Source organism: Citrus sinensis, chromosome 4 (genome assembly GCF_022201045.2).
Source record: "Citrus sinensis cultivar Valencia sweet orange chromosome 4, DVS_A1.0, whole genome shotgun sequence".
Taxonomy (NCBI): Eukaryota; Viridiplantae; Streptophyta; class Magnoliopsida; order Sapindales; family Rutaceae; genus Citrus; species Citrus sinensis.
The window spans coordinates 12,985,774-13,005,952 of record NC_068559.1 but is presented as its reverse complement, the minus strand read 5'-3'; the positions used below and the strand labels follow the sequence as shown (position 1 = coordinate 13,005,952).

The window sequence follows — 20,179 nt, the reverse complement described above, 5'->3', positions numbered from 1 at the left end:
AAGTACCTAATACCTGCATGGTCAGAGTAAACGATTACCTTAGATCCAATTAAATAAGAACGAAATTTCTCTAAGGCAAAGATAACTGCTAAAAGTTCTTTCTCTGTGGTGGAGTAGTTAAGTTGTGCATCATTCAATGTACGAGAGGCATAATAGATGACATGAGGAAGCTTGCCCACACGCTGGCCCAACACGGCTCCAACAGCATAGTCACTGGCATCACACATAATCCCAAATGGTAAATCCCAGTTTGGTGGTTGAATCACAGGGGCCGATGTCAAAACCTCTTTTAACTTCTTAAAAGCTCTTTGGCACTCTTCATTGAAGTCAAACGTTGCATCCTTTTGAAGTAAGTTGCAGAGAGGTAAAGCTATCTTGGAGAAGTCCTTGATAAACCTGCGATAGAAACCTGCATGACCAAGAAAAGAACGAATCTGCCTCACACTAGTGGGAGGCGGTAAGGAGCGTATAAGATCTATTTTAGATTTATCAACTTCAATCCCCTTTTCAAAAATAACATGACCTAGTACAATACCTTGATTAACCATAAAATGACATTTTTCCCACTTAAGCACAAGGTTAGTGTCAATGCATCGTTTAAGAACAAGTGTAAGGTTATCTAAACATTTATCAAGAGAATTACCATAAACTGTAAAATCATCTATAAATATCTCAATGATGTTCTCCACATAATCAGAAAAAATACTCATCATACACATTTGGAAAGTGGCAGGAGCATTACAGAGACCAAACGGCATGCGTCGGTAAGCAAATGTTCCGAAGGGGCATGTGAATGTCATTTTCTCTTGGTCTTCCGGAGCGATAACGATCTGATTATAACCTGAGTAACCATCAAGAAAACAATAATGAGAGTGACCACTTAACCTTTCAAGCATTTGATCAATGAATGGCAAAGGAAAATGATCCTTGCGAGTGGCTGCATTCAGTTTATGATAGTCAATACAAACTCTCCACCCAGTTGAACTCTAGTTGGCACAAGCTTGTTTTCTTCATTCTTGACCACTGTGATGCCTGATTTTTTTTGAACTACCTGCACAGGACTCACTCATTTACTATCAGAAATGGGATAAATAATCCCCATATTAAGGAGTTTCAGTATCTCCTTTTTTACGACTTCCATCATTGGTGGATTAAGGCGGCATTGTGCATCTCTCGTTGGTTTAGACCCTTCCTCTAGCAAAATACGATGCATGCACATGGAAGGACTAATTCCCTTAATGTCGGCAATGGTCCAGCCAATCGCCGTCTTGTGATCCCGAAGCACCCGAATTAACTTTTCTTGTTGAACTGGGGTGAGGGTTTTAGTAATTATGACTGGAAGTGTTTCATTCTCACCCAAGTAAATATATTGCAGGTGTTCTGGGAGTGGTTTAAGTTCTACGGTAGGTGCCTGCACAATTGAAGGTAAAAATTTCTCGTTTAATAAAGGCAATTCAAGGTAAGAAACACTATACCCATTGGTGCATAATGTGACTGCTCCATCTAAGATCGCCATAGCTTCCTCTACCTCATCATCCAACTTTATCAAATTTGCATGTTCCTTAGAATCATCTTTCGTAAGATTTTTGCTTATGGCAATTTCAAAACTGTCATTACCGGATAATTCAAAGAAATCCTGCACCAAAGTATTAATATCATCTATGGCAAAGACAGAATGTACATCACTAGGATACCTCATTGCCTCAAAAATATTGAAGCGGATCACTTCACCATCTAATTCCATTGTGAGGGTTCCATCATGAACATCAATCTTGGTTCGGGCTGTCTTAAGAAATGGCCGCCCCAACAGAATAGGAATGGGATTAGGCGACAACTCATCCTCCATTTCAAGGATATAAAAATCAGCTGGAAAGACTAATTCATTGACCTGCACAAGAACATCTTCCATAACCTCCTTCAGGTAAGCATTAGATCTGTCAGCCAATTGAATAATTATACCAGCTTCTTCCATTGGACCTAAATTCAAGGAGTTATAAATTGAATATGGCATAACATTAATTGAGGCCCCTAAATCTAACATACATCTTTCGAATCTGGTATTACCAATAGTGCAAGGGATAGTGAAAGTACCTGGATCCTTGCACTTAGGCGGAAGTTTTCTTTGAAGTACAGCAGAAACATTCTCTCCAACACTTACCTTTTCGTTACCGCTCAACTTTCGCTTGTTGCTGCATAATTCCTTCAAAAACTTTGCATAACGCGGCACTTGTTTAATAGCATCAAGTAGAGGAATATTTACCTCTACTTTACGAAAGGTCTCAAGGATCCCTTTTTCTTGCTCCTCTTTCTTGGATTGTTTAAATCTGCTAGGAAATAGTGGAGGAATGGAGAGAGTCTTAATTCGAGGTGAGGGGATACTTACCTGGCCAGATGGATCGACTGGCAATGTCGAGTGGGAATCATCTTTCCTTGTTAAAGGAAGAGCCTCAGGTGAGGAATTGGTCACAGAGGGCGCTGATGTTGTGGATACTTTTGATGGTTTAGCTAATAATGGTTCCAATTGCTTTCCGCTCCTAAGAGACATAACACTAGCATTCTCCTTTAGATTAATTTCTGGTTGAGAAGGTAACTTTCCTGAAGTTCTACCCTCTATCCTACTCATAGATGTAGCCAGTTGGCCAATTTGATTCTCCAAATGTTGGAGCTGTGTCTGGGTAGTTTGTTGGAATTGCATAGAGTTAGTAGCGAGAGCTTTTACAAGATCTTCCAAAGACGTACCTTGATTTTGAGGAGGTGGAGGTGGCCGAACTTGGTAAGGCTGTTGCACCCGGTGTTGGGGGTAGCCCGGTGGTCGAGACGGTGCCACATTAGAAATGCCATGTTGTTGGTTCCCATACCTAAAATTAGGGTGATCCTTCTACCCTTCATTGTAAAAATTAGAGTAGGGATCATACCTTTGTCTTGGTTGGCCTAGGAACCCCTCAACTGCGTTGGCCTGCTCATGTGAACCCTCTTGGATGGCAGGGCACATGTCAGTCGCATGTCCGACCATAGAACATATGCCACACGGTCTCATTTGTTGCCCTAGAGATAATTGTTGCACCAAAGAAGTAAGATTTGAAACTTGTTTTTCTAGAGAAGTAGTACTTACTTCATTGACTCGCTTAGGTGGCGGCAATAGATCGTTCCTAGTGTTGAACTGTTGGGAATTAGCAGCCATGTTAGCAATGAGATTTCGGGCTGCTTCTGGTGTCTTATCCATGAGTGCTCCTCCACTAGCAGCATCAATCATACTCCTATCCATAGGCAGTAGACTCTCATAAAAGTATTGAATAAGAAGTTGATCACTTATCTGATGGTGGGGGCAACTAGCACATAGCTTTTTGAATCGTTCCCAATAGTCGTAGAGCGGCTCTCCATTATACTGTCGGATTCCACAAATTTCTTTTCGAATGCTGCCAGCTTTTGATGCTGGAAAATATTTCTCCAAAAATAGCTGACGCATCTCATTCCATGTAGTGACAGTACCGGAGGGAAGATAGTAAAACCATTCCTTGGCTGAATCCGCCAAAGAGAATGGGAAGGCCATTAGCTTAACTTGCTCTTCAGAAACTCCGGTTGGTTTCATTGTGGAGCAGACCACATGGAACTCCTTCAAGTGCTTATTTGGATCCTCTCCTGCAAGACCATGAAAAGTAGGAAGAAGATGAATCATCCCAGATTTGAGTTCAAAGTTTACCTGAGGGTTTGGATTCTCAATGCATAAGGGTTTTGCTGGTCCAAGTTAGGAGCTGCCAACTCTTTAAGTGTTCGGTTGTTATTCTGAGCCATTGGTTCGGGTTCTGGGCTGCTTGGTTCTGTCTTCGGGAGTGGAATGTGGATGGCAAAATCGAGTTCTGAATATGATGAGGTTGCTCTAAGTTGTTCGAGTTTCAATCGAATGTCCTCTATGCTCATGAAAATCTAAATATAGAACAAAAAAATAACTAATTAAAATAAAATAAATAAATAAAATGAGAAAAGAAATAAAAAAAATAAAAAATAAAAATAAAAGTAAAACGAGTGATAATAAACAAACTAGACGCTAGTCCCCGGCAACGGCGCCAAAAATTTGGTAGTGTCGTTAAGGTGCACCAAATTTAAAACCTTACCGCTAATATAAATAATTAGTACAGAGCGAGTAAGGATCGATCCCACAGAGACTATGCTAGTTATATTTATTATTAACTCCAAAGCAAGATTTAAAATAAAATAATAGTACTAGTAATAATAATAATAATAATAATAGTAATAATAATATAAATTAATCTAACTAACAAAAATGCCAATTAAAAATAAAAGGGGGGTTTATGAATTTTTAACTAAATAGTAAGAAATAAATAAATTAAAATTACGAACAAGAATTTAATAAAAACTGTAATTAAAGGAGAAAGAAATAATAATGATGAAAACTTTGGTTAAAGGATCATTCGCCACCACCAAACATGCACATAATATATCAATTCTATTATCAATTTATATTAAAACTATCAACCGTAGACAACAATAAGCTCTGTTAGTCTCAATCTTTCCTTACTGTGTCATTAGGCAAAATAAGCTCTTCACCTAATCTCTAACCATTAAATAATTTAAAACAAGCTCTTTAAATTTAAGATAATGGAAGCATTAAACAGATAAAGATATTAGGTTGATCTAGGCAATAAACACACAAGCTCGGATTATTTAACCTAGGTTATGTTCTCCAATTGAAATCATTAATCCCAACATGCTACTAATGATTAAAATATCAAGACAATTACGGATCAAGAATTTTAATCTAGCAATAAAATTTATTCAAATCCTATCTAATTGACCACTCAAATAAAACAAGAACAAACCATGAACATTAATTATAGAAGAACATAAACAATCTCAATTAAATAAATTGAATGGTAGAATTTAAATTTAATTGCATAGCATGTTTAGGGTTTTGAATTCACCCTCAACCAAATAAAAATTTAGCCTAACATAATTGAATTGGGAATAAAAGAATTGACAAAACCAATCATGGAGATTAATTCAGGCTGCCTTTTTCTTCAATTGAATTCCAGCTGCTGATTTTTCTCTTGCTGCCGAATTGCATCTGCACACCTCCTCTCTTCTGTCCAGCGGCTGCAATCTCCTTTTATAATGTTAGTTGACCGAATTCTTCTCCAACAAGAATAAAGAAATCCTTTTTCAATTCTAATTCCACCAAAAGCCATTAATTCCAACTTTTGAAAGTCAATTGCGGGCCCGTTTAAATGCTTTCCACTTTTGCAATACCATGCACGTGTACTCCAATTGCCAATTGGAAAAAATTAAATCTTTTAATTATTCAACATTTCTCAATTGGATTAATTGCTTTGATTTCTTCCACTCGGTTTTATCAGTTTTTGACTGTATTTTTGTCTTCCAATTTAATCTTTATTCCTTCTCAATTTGAACTTCTTCATGCCCTTTTTATTCACAATCTCTAATTAATTCCCTTAAAAATAAGAAATAAAAATAACTAGTAAATATATAATAAAAGGGTAAAATATGTATATTAATTAATTCCCTATTCAATTAAAATTTAACTAAAATAACTAGAATATTTAATATCAAAACAAGAAAAAGACAGAGAAATTAATAACAAAATATATGAAAAATATGCACTTATCAAAATACCAAGTTGCCAAAAAACGACTTTCAAATCGAACTTAGAGAAGATACGAGCCCCTTGAAGATGGACAAACAGGGTCTGGATTTTTGGAAGGGGAAACTTATCATCTTTAAGAAAAGAATTAAGTGGCTAGTAATCAATAACTAATCTCTTTTTTCCACGAACTAATTCAGATCATTTTTCAACATAAAAGGCTTGACAAGCCCAATCTGAATCAATAGACTCAATAAGGCCTTGTTGGAGTAACTGAGAGCATTCTTGCTTGGCAAGCAAGAGGTCTAAAGGAGACATAGTGTGATGGTTTTGTGGGGTTTATGTCTTCATTGAGTTTGAAGGGAAAGTGAATGAAAAATTGTGCATTTTTCCAAAGAGGTGAAGGATAGTGGAACGGTGAATGGCTTTCTGGACATAACTTTAAGAACTTTTGTGAGATATGACTGTATGGAGATGGTGTTTCTGAAAGGGCATATAGACGAAGAATATCTATATAGGGTAAGAATATTTGTTTGTAGCGAACTCCAGAACTGGTGAGGAATAAGTTTTTAACCAAATGAAGAATGTCAAAACCTATGAGTAAATCTTTATCTGGAAGTTTGGAGGCTACAATCTTTTTCCAAATTATACAATTCGGAAAGACTTGAATACCAATGGGTTTTTTGGTAATCAAAGTTGTTTCAAAAGTTTCATCATTAACTGCTCTGAAAAGTTTGGAATGGTGTTCCCAACAGTCTGATGGAAGAACAGAATGATCAATCATACTGGTGTCTGCACCAGTGTCAATAAACCCGATAACAGGAACAGGTTTATGGAATTTAGAAGGAAGGATGGACATCTTGAGAGAAGGTCTAGGAATGGTGGAAACATGGTTGACAGTTTGAACTGTAGAGATGACGGAAATATCTTCAGAATTAGAGGATTCTGCTATGAGGAAAGCAGTCTGGTCATCTTGAGCTAACTGTTTTGAAAAATTTGATTCGACATCCTCATTCTCAGATAATAGAGAAGAATGTTGAAGATGTTGGATAAGACGAACAACTTTGGCAGATTTATGGGGACAATTTCGGGCAAAGTGACCGCGTTTCTTGCAGACGAAACAACGGTTGGATTTTTTCTTTCGGTACTGAGAAACATCTTTCTTTTTGAAATACCGAAAAGGTTTTTTGGAGGATGATTTCTTGTGGAAGTGTTTCTGGAAATGCCATTTCTTTGTGGTTGGACAAACACATTTCTTTTCATCCTTACACTCTGTGAAATACCGATAAGGTTTGTGACAAGCCTGAGAAAAGGATTTTTTATCTTCCATGAGATCTTTGAAGAATTCTTTTTGCTCACAGATTTTATCAAGAGATAGCATGGCCGTTTGAAAAATCTTTCCCAAAGAGATATCAGCTATGCTCAGATTAGTGGCCGTAAGTTTTCTTTGAAGATCTGGTTGTAATTCAGAAAGAAGAGAGGCTATGAAGACATCTTTTGAGAGAACAGCACTTCATCTGGTGATAGTCTTTCCTGTCTACATCAGTTGAAGTAGTGTCCAAACTTCTTCAAACTATTCTTCTTCTTTTCCTCCTTTAGAAACCCACACTGATTCCCAACGCAATGTAGTGTCCAAACCCTTTATCCCTTCAGCTATAACCTCCACTAGTCACCTTGAACTGCCCAAACCTTTTGAATCAGTCCTTGATGGCTCAACCTGATTAACCTGCCCAAGGCCAAACCTCTCATACAGAACCATATGTTGATATTCCCTCAGAAGTTGAAGAAGAAATGCCTGAATCTTTTGCCACAAACCAGCCCCCTCCAGCCCAGGCCCAGCCCAATCCACCCAGTCAGAAATCGTCAAATGGTCCATGGTTCACATTTGATGATCTTCCATCTTATAAATGGCGTGACCGACTTTATTGCTTCAAACACACGAGAGTTGAGCATCTTCAAGCAACTATAGATTACTCTCCAGAAAAGGATGAACTGGAATTCTATTTCTCTGAACAAGATGAACCCAATGATGAAACAGTGTTCGCACTGCAGAATTCTTCTGATGACTCAGACAGTGATCAGTCCCAAGTAATTTTCCACCAACAGTTACTGTCCCTTGACACTACTGTTCCCATACCATCCATCAAACTCCAGATCTTGCCCTCAAAATTCCAAAGGCCCATTCCAGTAATTGGTCTCATCGACACTGGTGCCCAACGTAGCATGCTAAACCCACATATTCTTCCATCACAATACTGGACAGAGTTTGAAGAACATTTCAAAGCCGTCAATGGCAAACTATTCACCACTTATTTGATTACCAAAAAACCTATTGGTATTCAAATCTTCCCCAATTGTGTCATTTGGACTAAGGTTATCGGTTCAACTCTTCCTAATAAGGATATTTTGTTAGGCTTTGACATCCTTCACCAAATTAAACACCTCCAAATCATTCCCACTGGAATTTGAGTCAAGTCCATGTTCAAACCTTTCATAGACATCCTGAAACTCTACAATCTGTCTGATACCCCCCAGTCCTACTAGGATATTTCAACCAAACTTTTGAGTTTTTGTCCAGAGTCCCATACTGAGTTCACCCATCCAAATCCATTGTGGAAAAATAAGTCTTTCTTTATTAAGTTACCTTTCAAACTGAATGAAGACATCAACCCGACCAAAGCTACTCACCCAGGAATGAGTCCCTCTGATTTACTCTTAGCTCAAAAGGAATGTTCACAACTGTTAGCCCAAGGTCTAATCGAGCCCACAAGTTCTCAATGGGCTTGCCAAGCCTTTTATGTTGAAAAGCATTTTGAAATTGTCCGAGGAAAGAAACGCCTAGTCATTGACTATCAGCCATTAAACATGTTTTTGCAAGATGACAAGTTTCCTTTACTTCGTCGACAAAGCATGTTCACTTTTCTCAAAAATGCCCAAATCTTTTCAAAATTTAATTTAAAATCAGGTTTTTGGCAATTAGGCATTGAACCCTCTGAACGTTACAAAACTGCCTTTTGTATCCCAAATGCCCATTTCCAATGGACAGTCCTGCCCTTCGGCCTCAAAACTGCCCCATCTTCCAGCCTATCCTGCCTCATGCATTGATTTACATTGATGATATCTTGCTTTTTTCAGGATCACATGATGAACATCACCAGTTGTTAACTCAATTCTATGATATTGTCCAAAGTCATGGAATCATGTTATCGGCCAAGAAAAGCACCACTGCTACAAAGAATATTGAATTCCTTGATATGATAATAAAAGATGGTCATTATCAGCCAGGAAAGCATATTGCCCAAGAGTTGCTTCACTTTCCAGATCAGCAACTTTCCAAAAGCAAGTTCAACAGTTTCTCTGCATTATCAATTACATCTGTGATTTCATCCCACATGTAGACCACTACACTCGCCACCTCTCAGCTTTATTGAAAAAGAAGCCCCCAGAGTGGAATGCTGACCACACAACTGCTGTCACTACTCTCAAGCAAATTGTGCAAAATTCACCTCCCTTAAAGTTGCTTACTGATGGAAAGCGCATATTGCAGACAGACGCAAGTGATGAATCTTGGGGTGCCATCCTCCTCGAAGAAATCAACAGCAAAGAACACTTTATCGCTTACGCTAGCGGACAATTTTCTGACACACAGAAGCATTACCATAGCGTGTTCAAAGAAATTTCAGCGGTAAAGAATGGCATCAAAAAGTTTGAGTGTCATCTGATTGGACACCATTTTTTTATCCGAATGGACAGTTCAGCCTTTCCCAATATCCTCAATTTTCAAAGGTAAAACTGTTCCCAAAAAAATGTTACTCAGATCAAAAGATTGGTTTTCCAAATATGACTTTTTGGTTAAGCATATAAAGGGATCCCAGAATCTCATCCCTGATATGCTCTCCAGACTCTCAAAACCAGAAACACCTCTCACCCTGTTTTCTATAACATACTACTTTCCGATCATCTCCATGGCTACATCACTACCCCCAGAAGCTCTTACCAAGAAAACTTTTCCCTTTGACAAAAACTTTTCTTCTGTCTTTGCCATCCAAGAGTTTGCAAGGAAAGCTGTTTTTCGCTTCTTCATGAAAGCCTACCTTGTAATAGACTCCTTTCCATTTTCCACCTTCCACCCAGAAAATCTGTTCCTTACCGGTTTAACCCTTGCCCCATCCAGTGAAATTACTGAAGATGAGTTATGGTACATTTGGTGCCTAACTGTTCTTTATGCTACCAAGTTAGTCCTACTAGTCACTCCCACTTTGAACAATCTCCTTGATCCAGACAAAGCCACCTCTCTTACCTGGACATTACTTGAATGGTTCTCCCTAATACCATGGTGGAGAAAGAAGCTACAGCAACTATTTGAGATTTACAATCTCGAACGTATGCCTACCTCTGAAGCACAACTGTTCACATCAGTATTTATCATTCACAGGCCATACTTCCAACATCCATACACAAATCTCTTTTGGACTCACCTCACTCAGCTGTCATTGACAATGAAATCCAATCCACCCTGCACAACTACCTTTGTCAATTAAACCACCAAACTCCGCCACATAAAGACATCTTCCACACCTCCTTAGGTCCACAACATGACCTCATCATGATCCCCACTCCCTCCGCCATATCTAAACCAAAGTCCACAGGCATCATCATTAAAGAAGAACGATCAGACTACACTGACTTCCTTTACCAAGACTCCCAAGACCCATGGGAAGAATTCCTTCCCCTCAGCCAACATCTCCAACAATTTCCACAACTAACCATGTATGAACTAGGATCATCATCTCAACCCTCCAAAGTTGACAAGGCCACTCAAATGCCAAGTCCCAAGTCCCAGTCATCACCCTCCAAACCAGGATGCCGAAGAGATTGCCCTTATCCACCTTGTCGTGGTCCCCATTGTAAGTAGCCAAAGCTCTCCAAAGCCTTTTTTCCACCAACCTCTCGTGACACTGATCCCGATGAAACCGACAGCTCATCTGAAGACGACTACATGAATCTCCGCTCTCCATAAAGTAGTTTGTCTTGTTGTAATTCACTTTATGCTTTTGTCTTGTATAATTATTAAAGTTTTGCTTTTGTAAAAGATAGGGGTCCTATCCTATCTTCCTGAGAATTCTCTTATATAAAGAATTCTCCCCTCCCTTGTAAGATATAGAAGTTTTCGAAGAAATAAACTCTTGTGTGTTTTCATAAACCATGAAATTCTAAACTCCCTTCTCTCTCTCTGCAAATGAAGATCTAAAGAAAAAAAAAGGAAAAGGAATTGAATTTGTTCATTTTGAAAACTTAAGGAAGTATGCTCTGCACTTGCCTTCCAGGAAGGATCCTGTGCATAAGAAAACTTATGATGATTTCTTAAATGGTTTGTATAATTATTCACAGCTCATGCAAAGAGCAAATCCTGCAAATCCATTCTATGTGGATACTCGAGCAAGATTGACCGCCTCAGCACAAGAACATGGTCAGACTTCTGATCCTAACAGACAAGTACCAACCCAAAATCCATTAGGAACAACGCAGTTTACTGCCCCGGAATTTACTGCTCAACCAGGGGCCTCTGGAGTATAATCTTCTAATCCAGCAAAACAGGCACCACATATAGATAAAGTGTCTCAAGGAGAAGAATGGGAAACCAAAGTACAACTTGGGCACTTAACAACTAGGAAAATGTTCTGGAGCATTGACAGAATGAAGCCAAAGGAAAGATTGGCTTATTTTGAAAAAAATAGTGGCTTGGAACAAAGGTGAATGTTAAAGAGCCCCTCAACTTAGCAGAAGATCAGCTGCTATGCAGCTCGTAGCAGGATTCATCGGTTCACTAAGACAATGGTGGGGAAGAAAACTCACAAGAGAAGAAAGAGAACACATACTAAGCAGGGATGACCCTTGTGGAAGTCTCCTAGAAAATCTGTCCTTAGATTTTTTAGGACAGTTCACAAGAGAAGAAGAAGTTGCAAAAAGCAATTTCTCCAAAACAAGTGCTGTGATGTCAGAAAAATGGAAGAATATTATCTAGAGCAAGAAAGGTGATACTACACCTTTCAAAAAACTTCAGATACCATTCACAGAACATTCGCGCTAAACATGCTAGGACCAGTTGCAGAAATGATGGAAGCCAAGTTCAAAGCTAATGCAATTATAGATCTATCATTGCTCAGCTTAGCCCAACTCTACCAAATAGCAATGGAATTAATCCAAAGCCACTGCAAATCCCAAGATTTAAGGAAGCACATGAAGCACCTTGAAAAGTCCTCTTTGCAAAAATTTTGCAATGAGGAACCAAATAAATTTGGTTGCTAACATACAGACAAAATGTGCTCTTGCAATACTGGCAAAAGGAGAAAAGAGAAACGGCCTTGGAAACCTTACAAAGGAAAGAAGTACCGCTTCATCAAACGGCGAAAACAGAAGAAAGGCTCAGGCAGATGTTTAATCTGTGGAAAAAAGGGTCATTATGCCAAGCAGTGCAAATCCAAGAAAAGACTTCCTGCAAAACTCCTCCAAATGATTCAACAAGAGGATTTTTATGATGAAGTCTACACATGGTCAGATAGCCTGCTTGGAGCTGTTTATACCTTGGATAGCAACCTGTACTCTGACACTGATGAAGATGAAACAACTACCAGTGATGAAGGTAGTTCGGAAGATGACGACCCTATACTAGTGGTCACAGAACCTTTACAGGTTGATCTAGCGATGCAACCAACCTCTCTCTTCTGCCCACACATTAAAGTCATCCTCAAACCCACAGAAGATTCCCAAGTAGCACTAACTGCTCTCATTGATATTGGAGCAATGTGCTCGTTCATCCCAGAAGCTTGTGTTCCCAAGGAATTTTACATTCCTACAAAAGTTTCCTTCGGATCAGCCAGTGGCAGCAACTTCTACAGTAATAAAATCACCAGGCCTATAGAGATCCAACCTTTTTATGATCAGGCATGGATTTTTTGCCTTTGATTATTCTGGCGAAGACATCCTATTAGGCACCGACTTTTTAAGTCTTGTTGCTCCCTTTGCATTCTTCCCAAAAGGATTCTCATACACCATTCATAATCCTATGGATGGTACCAGTCATGTTTTCCAAGTTCCATGGGTTGAAAAACACTCCATTTTTGGAGAGGGTGGAAAGATTAAAAATTACCCTATCCATAAATATGAACCCCAGATCAAGGAGCTCTTGGAATGGTGTGCAGAAGTCCCCAATCAGTTCTGGGCTAGAGAACAACATTTTGTGTCTCTATCCTACAAAGATGGATGGACCATGCCTCACCAGACAACCTCTCATCCAAGCATGCCCCATGATGAAGAACTGTGCAAAACAGAGATCCAAGCTCTTATGGATCTGAAGCTGATAAGGCCCTCTAAGTCTCATTGGGCCAGCACAGCATTTTATGTCAACAAGCATTCATAATAGATACGTGGGAAAAAGCGATTGGTGATAGACTACAGGAAGCTGAATGATTGCTTGCAAGATATAAGGTACCCCATTCCAAAAAGGACACACCTTTTGAAACGCATAGCTGGAGCAAAGGTGTTTTCAAAGTTTGACATGAAGTCAGGCTTTTGGCAGATTGGAATCAAGGAAGAAGACAGACTCAAAACATCGTTTGTGGTCCCCCATGGGCATTATGAGTGGAACGTAATGCCTTTCGGCCTAAAGAATGCATCGTTAGAATTCCAGAATAGAATGGATGAGGTATACAAATCTATTTCTAGATTCTGCCTTGTCTACATTGACGATGCCCTCATCTTCAGTAATAGTGAAGAAGAACATGCTGAGCACCTATTTGAATTTAAAGCCCTAACCTATAAACATGGGTTAGCCTTGTCAGAATAAAAAATGAAGATAGGCCTTGAAGAGGTAGACTTTTTGGGACTACACATCAAACATGGATACATCATTCCTCAGCCACACATTATTGAGAAAATATCCCAGTTCCCAGACCAGCTGTCAACCAGAAAGCAGATCCAGCAATTCCTCGGGATAATCAATTATGCAGCAGACTGTGTACAGAACCTGTCAAAGATGACGAGTCAGATATCCAAGCACTTAAAGTCGTGACAGACTTAAAGCAAAAGTGTCAGTCACTTCCACCATCAAAGATACCTGACAACGGACAGCTCATCTTAAAGACAGATGCTAGTGACCATTATAGAGGGAGCACGGGGAAACAGGAAAGTATGTGGTTATAAATCTGGCCAGTTCAATGATGCTCAAAGCCACTACCCTTCCTCAAAGAAAGAGATCTTAGCAGTCGTCAAAGGGATTAAGAAGTTCCAGTTTTTTCTTTCACTAACTCCCTTTGTGATTGAAACATATTATAAGTACCTCCAGGGACTACTCAGAAGAAAAGAAGGAGAAATCCCAGATCCACAACTTGCAAGGTTTTCTGAGTCTCTCTCGAGATTCAAATTCGAAGTGAGACATATCAAAGGAGAATCCACACAGTAGTGGATTTCCTATTCAGACCAATCACCATGATAAGAAAAAGAAACCTCCCTAAAAGATGGGAAGAAGGCAGCTCTAGTGCCCATGAAACTAGAGCACACTTTCTTAGAGATCTTAATACGTTCATTGTGTGGCTTCCTTCGAGAGTACAGGAAGACATCTTTGAGAAAGTCATCAGTCACAAAAATGATCCAGAAGATCAAGCTCTAATATGGCGGGTATGGCAGCTCATGGCCATGCAAGAACACAGACCTACCCACAATAAAAAATGTCAGAGAGCTTTTGATCCGCATCTAAATCCTGACTAGATACACGAAACGGTCTTCAAGATCGGTTGCACATTCTACTATGTAATAGACGAGAACTCCAACTGGGGACATTATGTTATTTGTGACATAACCCCACAAGCCTATTACATAACTTGGTACTGGCTGAATATCTACCCAGTGGCAATACTGTTGGAGCCAAACTTCATCCACACCAGCCGGAGATATGGCAAGGGAAGGTGGTTCGACCGGATGTTCGCTCCAATCTTCAAAGATATCCTAACGCTAAAACTAATCAATGGATATCACATCACTCACAATACAATAGTGATTGTGAAGCTAACGGATATCTGGGGAAGATACAAACAGTCCATGGTCCAGGTAATACAGCATGATCACTCCCACGAAGAAATTGACTCCATGTGGACAGGCTGTTGGAATGCAAGAAGGGCGTTAGCACAGGTATATAGGACTGTTCCCATGTACAACACCCATAGCCCAGTATCCCCACAGGTCTGTAGCACTCCTAATCTCTACTACCGAGAGGAAATCAGAAACCTCAAGCTTCATGGCGAAGAAGAGGAGGCAGCAGATATGCAGCAAAGGTATAACGACTACCTTATCCGACATGGCAGGCCAAAAGAGGTCAGTTATCTAGACACTCCAGATATTGACAGATGGAGGAACGAACTTGAAGAAATGGCTAATTGGCTAGACCTCCAAGAATGGCCCCAACCAGAACTAAACCCACAATCGGACAACGTAGAGGATCCCATATGGCCAAATATGGGAGATGACATGGATGCAACATCCGAAGAACGATGGAACCACAGGTCAGGGAGGAGCACGCCAACAAGTGGCAACTCTGGACTATAGCAGAAGCTTAGTGGACCCTATAGTGGAAGCAATGGTGATAATAATATATATGTATTGTATTCGTATGTATTGTATACTCTCCTTAAAGAGAAGGATAAGAGTTAGAGTGTGACATAAAGTAAGAGATGAGTTGTAAAGTGGATTCCTTAGTGATAAGGATTAATAATGTAAACAGTGTGTAATAGTGGATCCCTTGAGCCTATAAAAGGGAACCCTTGGTTTAGTTCTAGGCATCGAGTCTTGGAGTGCAATCTTGTATTTGTAAATCTCTCATTCCTCTTAATGAAGTAACATTCCTCTGTTTTCATCAGAAAATTTTTGGATTTGAGATCGATCATACCAACCACAGTTCATCATGCTTTATAGCCAAGGAGTGGCTTCACCATTGGGTGGTAGTGGTTGTCCGACTGGCCAATCCTCTTTGAAGGTAGTTCATATAGTTTGAATTCCCTATGACTAAAGTTATATAATGTTGTTAAAGGGCATCATCTTCCTCTAGCCAGATATATTCTATGATTCCAAATTAATCAATTCTATGGTTAGGTATTTCTTGATCAAATGCATTCCATACTTCGTATCTACTCGTACAACTTTTCGATATGCTTGAGCAACTATCTTAATGTCATGCTTTCCAATCATGATCAATTTCTGATTCAATTATGCCAAAACATTTCAGACTTCTCAATTAGCCCTTGTTTTAGAGAGAAAAAGTTAAAAATAGTTTTTTTTTTTTTACTATCTTTGGACTTGTAATACTGCGCTATAAACTATGCACTCTACTCTTTAAAACTTTTGATAGAGTTTGGTTGTAGACTCCTAAACTAGGATAACAATGCTTCGATGAGTTAGGAACTCCTCACACAGCAACAACTCATCATCTATCTCAAAAGACATCTTATGTTTATAGTAGTACAAATGACCCTCAAGGTTTGCCTTTCTGTCAAAAGACTTCAACACTAGGAACAAAAATTTGGCTAGCTTTGGTGCTAGAAGAATTCTATGTGAAAAAGGGGCTACGATTGATTTTCTATGCAACTATGATTGTATATTCTTTAGTAGATGTTATCCAGAGAATTTTTTTCTGAATTTTCCCAACACCTTCTTGTTGATGCGTATTACTGTAGGTGTCAATGTGCAAGTAGTACACATCAAGTAATATAATGATAAGTATTCAGATCGTCTCCACAGGAATTGATGTTATAGGACTTACTACAGTAATCTTAACAATGCAATTTCAGTTTGATTAAAATAAAATAATGGATGAAATTAATGACCTAACAAAATTAAAAACAACGCAATAAAATAAATGCTATAAGGAAAAATCTTAGGGCAAACACAAAGATATATTCAATGGGAAAGGAGTAGTTAAGTGCTTAAACTCACTTAATGGTATTGACTGTTTTTTTTTAAAAAAATTACAGGACTGTTGCTACATCATCTGCTACAACATTGGGTAGAATCTCTCATGCATCCTTAGCTATCGCATGTTAGATATCTTATATCTATATGCAACCTAACAATGACTAGTTGCTATGCTATGCTAACATTATATATAACATTATGCGTTTTAGGTTCCAATTACCCTACAAGGTGAATCCATATGTCTAGGTCTTCACTAATCTTAGATTAAGCATGACCTTATTCAAATCGAGAATAACTCAACTTAGGAAACCCAATCTAAAACCATGTATTATCTTGATTTGTTCCACTAAGTCAAACCTTTTTTAGGCTCCTTTTTAGCTAGTATCCACTAAATGGGTGGTCATTCGAAATAGAGATATAACCATTAACCATTAAGCTACATTAGATTCTAAGCAACACAGAAGTCAAATAATAGGTGCTAAAACAGTCAAAACACATGTTTTTACCATCAAATACATTCCAATAGAGAGGTGAAAAAAAGCAAATGAAGATGAGGAATTGAGTTCCACTAATACAAGACGTCCCACTTTTAGATTTTTGTGATCGCTCATTCTTTTTCTTAGAAATCCCTTGCTGCAACCCTCAACTCTCTCTTATTCTCTTCCTTTTCTTTTTATCTCTGTTGTTTCTTTGTGTGACGGCTATCCTGAAGTAATCCTAAATTAGAAGAAAATGAAGAGGAAATAGAAATTAATATGGCAATAATAGATAATTTAGACATCGATAAACATAAAACATTAATTAGTAATAGAAATAAAATTATAGACTTAACATTTAATGAACCTAAAAAATATTTAGATGAAGAATTATTTGATGAACTATGTAACAATGATGAACTAACAGATGAAGACATAGACAGAGAATTAATAAAAAATTTAGACTTTAAAAATTTAGAAATAGAAGAAATTTATTACATAGAAAATGTAGATGAAATATTAGTAGGAGAAGAAGACAGAAAACTAGAAGTAGGAGAAAGTAGCCATGAACTAGAAGTATTAGAACCCGTAATAGAACCATCCAATGTAGAAACTTACTTAGACAAACAAGGAATTCCAGAAACTAATGAAAAAATACACAGAAGCCGAAAGAGTATTTAAGGCTAAAACTAAATTAGAAAATTGGAAAACTATACCACAAGCCAGAGATTTATTAGTACTAAAATTAGAGGACCATAAACCTAGTCAATGGAAACAAGCATTTAATCAATGGGAAGGTAATTTACTTAGACACTCTATGGAAGCATTAACAATAATATTAGACCCAAATTATAAATTAATATATTTAGAAAGTACTTTAGGCAGTAGAGAGAGACAAATATATTTAGGCTGGAGAGAATGGATGAAGAAAAATAAATTAGAAGAATTAAACAATTTTGATACAAATATTACAGATTAGTTTTATTGATTTAATGAAAAAATTAGTATTAGGAGTAGACAAAAAAGACGATGTAATTAAACAGATTAAAGCAATTAGAAATTTAGAACAATTAAAAGTTTGTGATTTAAGATATTTTGATGAATATGCTAATTATTATTATAAATATTACCAGGTAAAATAGGTGAAAAATTACACAGTGAATTAATTAATTGGTTTAAGACAAAAAGAACACAAGGAATTAATTATTATGCTACATTATTACCAGTAATAGAATACATTAGAGGTAGAATTAGAGAATATTGTGAGGAAGAAAAACATAGACATCAAATAAAATTACAGTTTAGAAAAATGTGTATAGATATGACAGAAGTACCAACATTAGGTTGTAATTATCCTAGTTAGGTTAGACATAAGAAATATAAAAAGCATAGGAAGAAGTATAGTCAACATAAAACACCTTATAGACAAAATAGTAGAAAATTTTATAAAAAGAAATTCTTTAAATATAATAATAGTAAACAAAAAGTTAAGAAAGCATTTAAAAAAGGAAAACGTGTATATAAAAGAAATAAAACTTGTAAATGTTACTTATGTGGAAAAGAGGGACACATTAAACCAAATTGTCTAGAAAATAAAAAAGTCAATCAATTAAAATTAGACAATTATAATATAGAAGAAGAAATTCTAGATATAGAAGAAATCCTTAATATAGATCAATTATCCGATAGCGATAGTATATGTATAGTCCCGATAGCGATAGTATATGTATAGTCAGTAATAGTGAATCAGACACTAGTAGTAATTCAAGCTTAGAATTAGAATCAGATATAGACATAGACGTAAATGTTCTAGAAACTTATACTTCATTTTTTGGAAAAAAAATGTACACATTGTAATAAAAAATTCGAATTGGGACATAGAGACACAGACACGGGAAAATTCTTTTATAATAATTGTAAAGATAAGCAAAGAGAAGGAAAGAGAAAAACGGACGTCGAGTTCTGTCCAGGGGAAACTTGTACGTGGCTTGTTATACCTGCAGTGCAAACTGATCTAGTCCCCATTCAAGTTGACCATCAGAATATACGTCGCTGGTTTCCCGCCTATAAACAGAGTATTTCCCAAAAAAGTTTTATGAAAATTGCGGAAGATGCTTTGCCAAAAACTGGCCTTTCAAAATTCATTTAACTGCTTCTGAAAACATGCAAGTCAAAAGCACCTTCAACTCTTGATCAACGCCCTAAAACGCCTTCTCAATATATCAACGACTAAACGAGCCAATGGAGACCGTGTTTAAAAAGAAGCTAAATCAGCAGGAATTTTTACTAAGTTCTTTATATTTTTGTCAAAAACAAAAACCTTAATTTTCATGAAAAACTTTCCCTCCAAAAACTCATTACTCTTGAATGATAACAAGGATCGCCTTTTGTTAATGCTTTAAATATAATTTATACTTTTGTTAACTTGGCGAGACTTCTAAACCTGAAAGCTAAATAAAAATAAAAAGTAAAACTACTTACTTGCTTCCTTGCTAGTTGCTGTCTGAAGAAATTAAAAAGAAAATTTTATTGATATTGATTTTGAATACAAGTTGAGTGCTCACCTTAAACTTTCTCACATATCTTTTTCTTTACATTGACTTAAGACTCTTTATATACAACTCAAGACTCTGGTCAAGACTTTGGACCATTATTGACATTGATTACAAAAGACAAAACTAGAAAATGACTCTTTACATGTGGCGAAAAGCTAACGATTAATTTAAAAAGTACAAACTGGCTAACTAGTACTTTTATAGTGACTCATTATCTATAAACAGTAACTATTTTGAGTGATGACTCACTGTCGGTAAGAAAACACAAAATGAAAAAGGTGTTTTTACAGTTTTTCCTTTATCGAGTAGCGAGTAAAAGTTATCTGCAAAACCATGTGACTTTGTCTATTTTATCTTTACACTGACTCTGACTACTTTGTCTATCTATCCATGTTGTTTTCTATGTTGTCTGCTTCTTCACTTCCCAAGTCATCCCACCATTCTGCTTGTCGTTGGGCCAACTTTTCTTGTTCTTTTTGCTCTCTCATCTACTCCTTAAATTCTTTGGAATATTGCTCCATTAGTTTTGTATGCTTTGTTTTTGATAAAAAGGGCACTTCTGGAAGTGG

The 20,179-nt window shown here is 37.4% G+C and overlaps 1 protein-coding gene across 1 annotated transcript; it reads right to left on the bottom strand.

Moving 5' to 3' along the window:
• Positions 1–1,066: 1,066 nt before the first annotated feature.
• On the bottom strand, positions 1,067–3,676 carry LOC127901857 (uncharacterized). Its single transcript, XM_052439878.1, has 3 exons — positions 2,916–3,676; positions 2,092–2,858; positions 1,067–1,977 (listed from the first exon to the last, which is right to left on the bottom strand). The coding sequence occupies exons 1-3, from the start codon at positions 3,674–3,676 to the stop codon at positions 1,067–1,069; spliced, it is 2,439 nt and encodes an 812-aa protein (XP_052295838.1).
• Between the last annotated feature and the right edge of the window lie 16,503 nt (positions 3,677–20,179).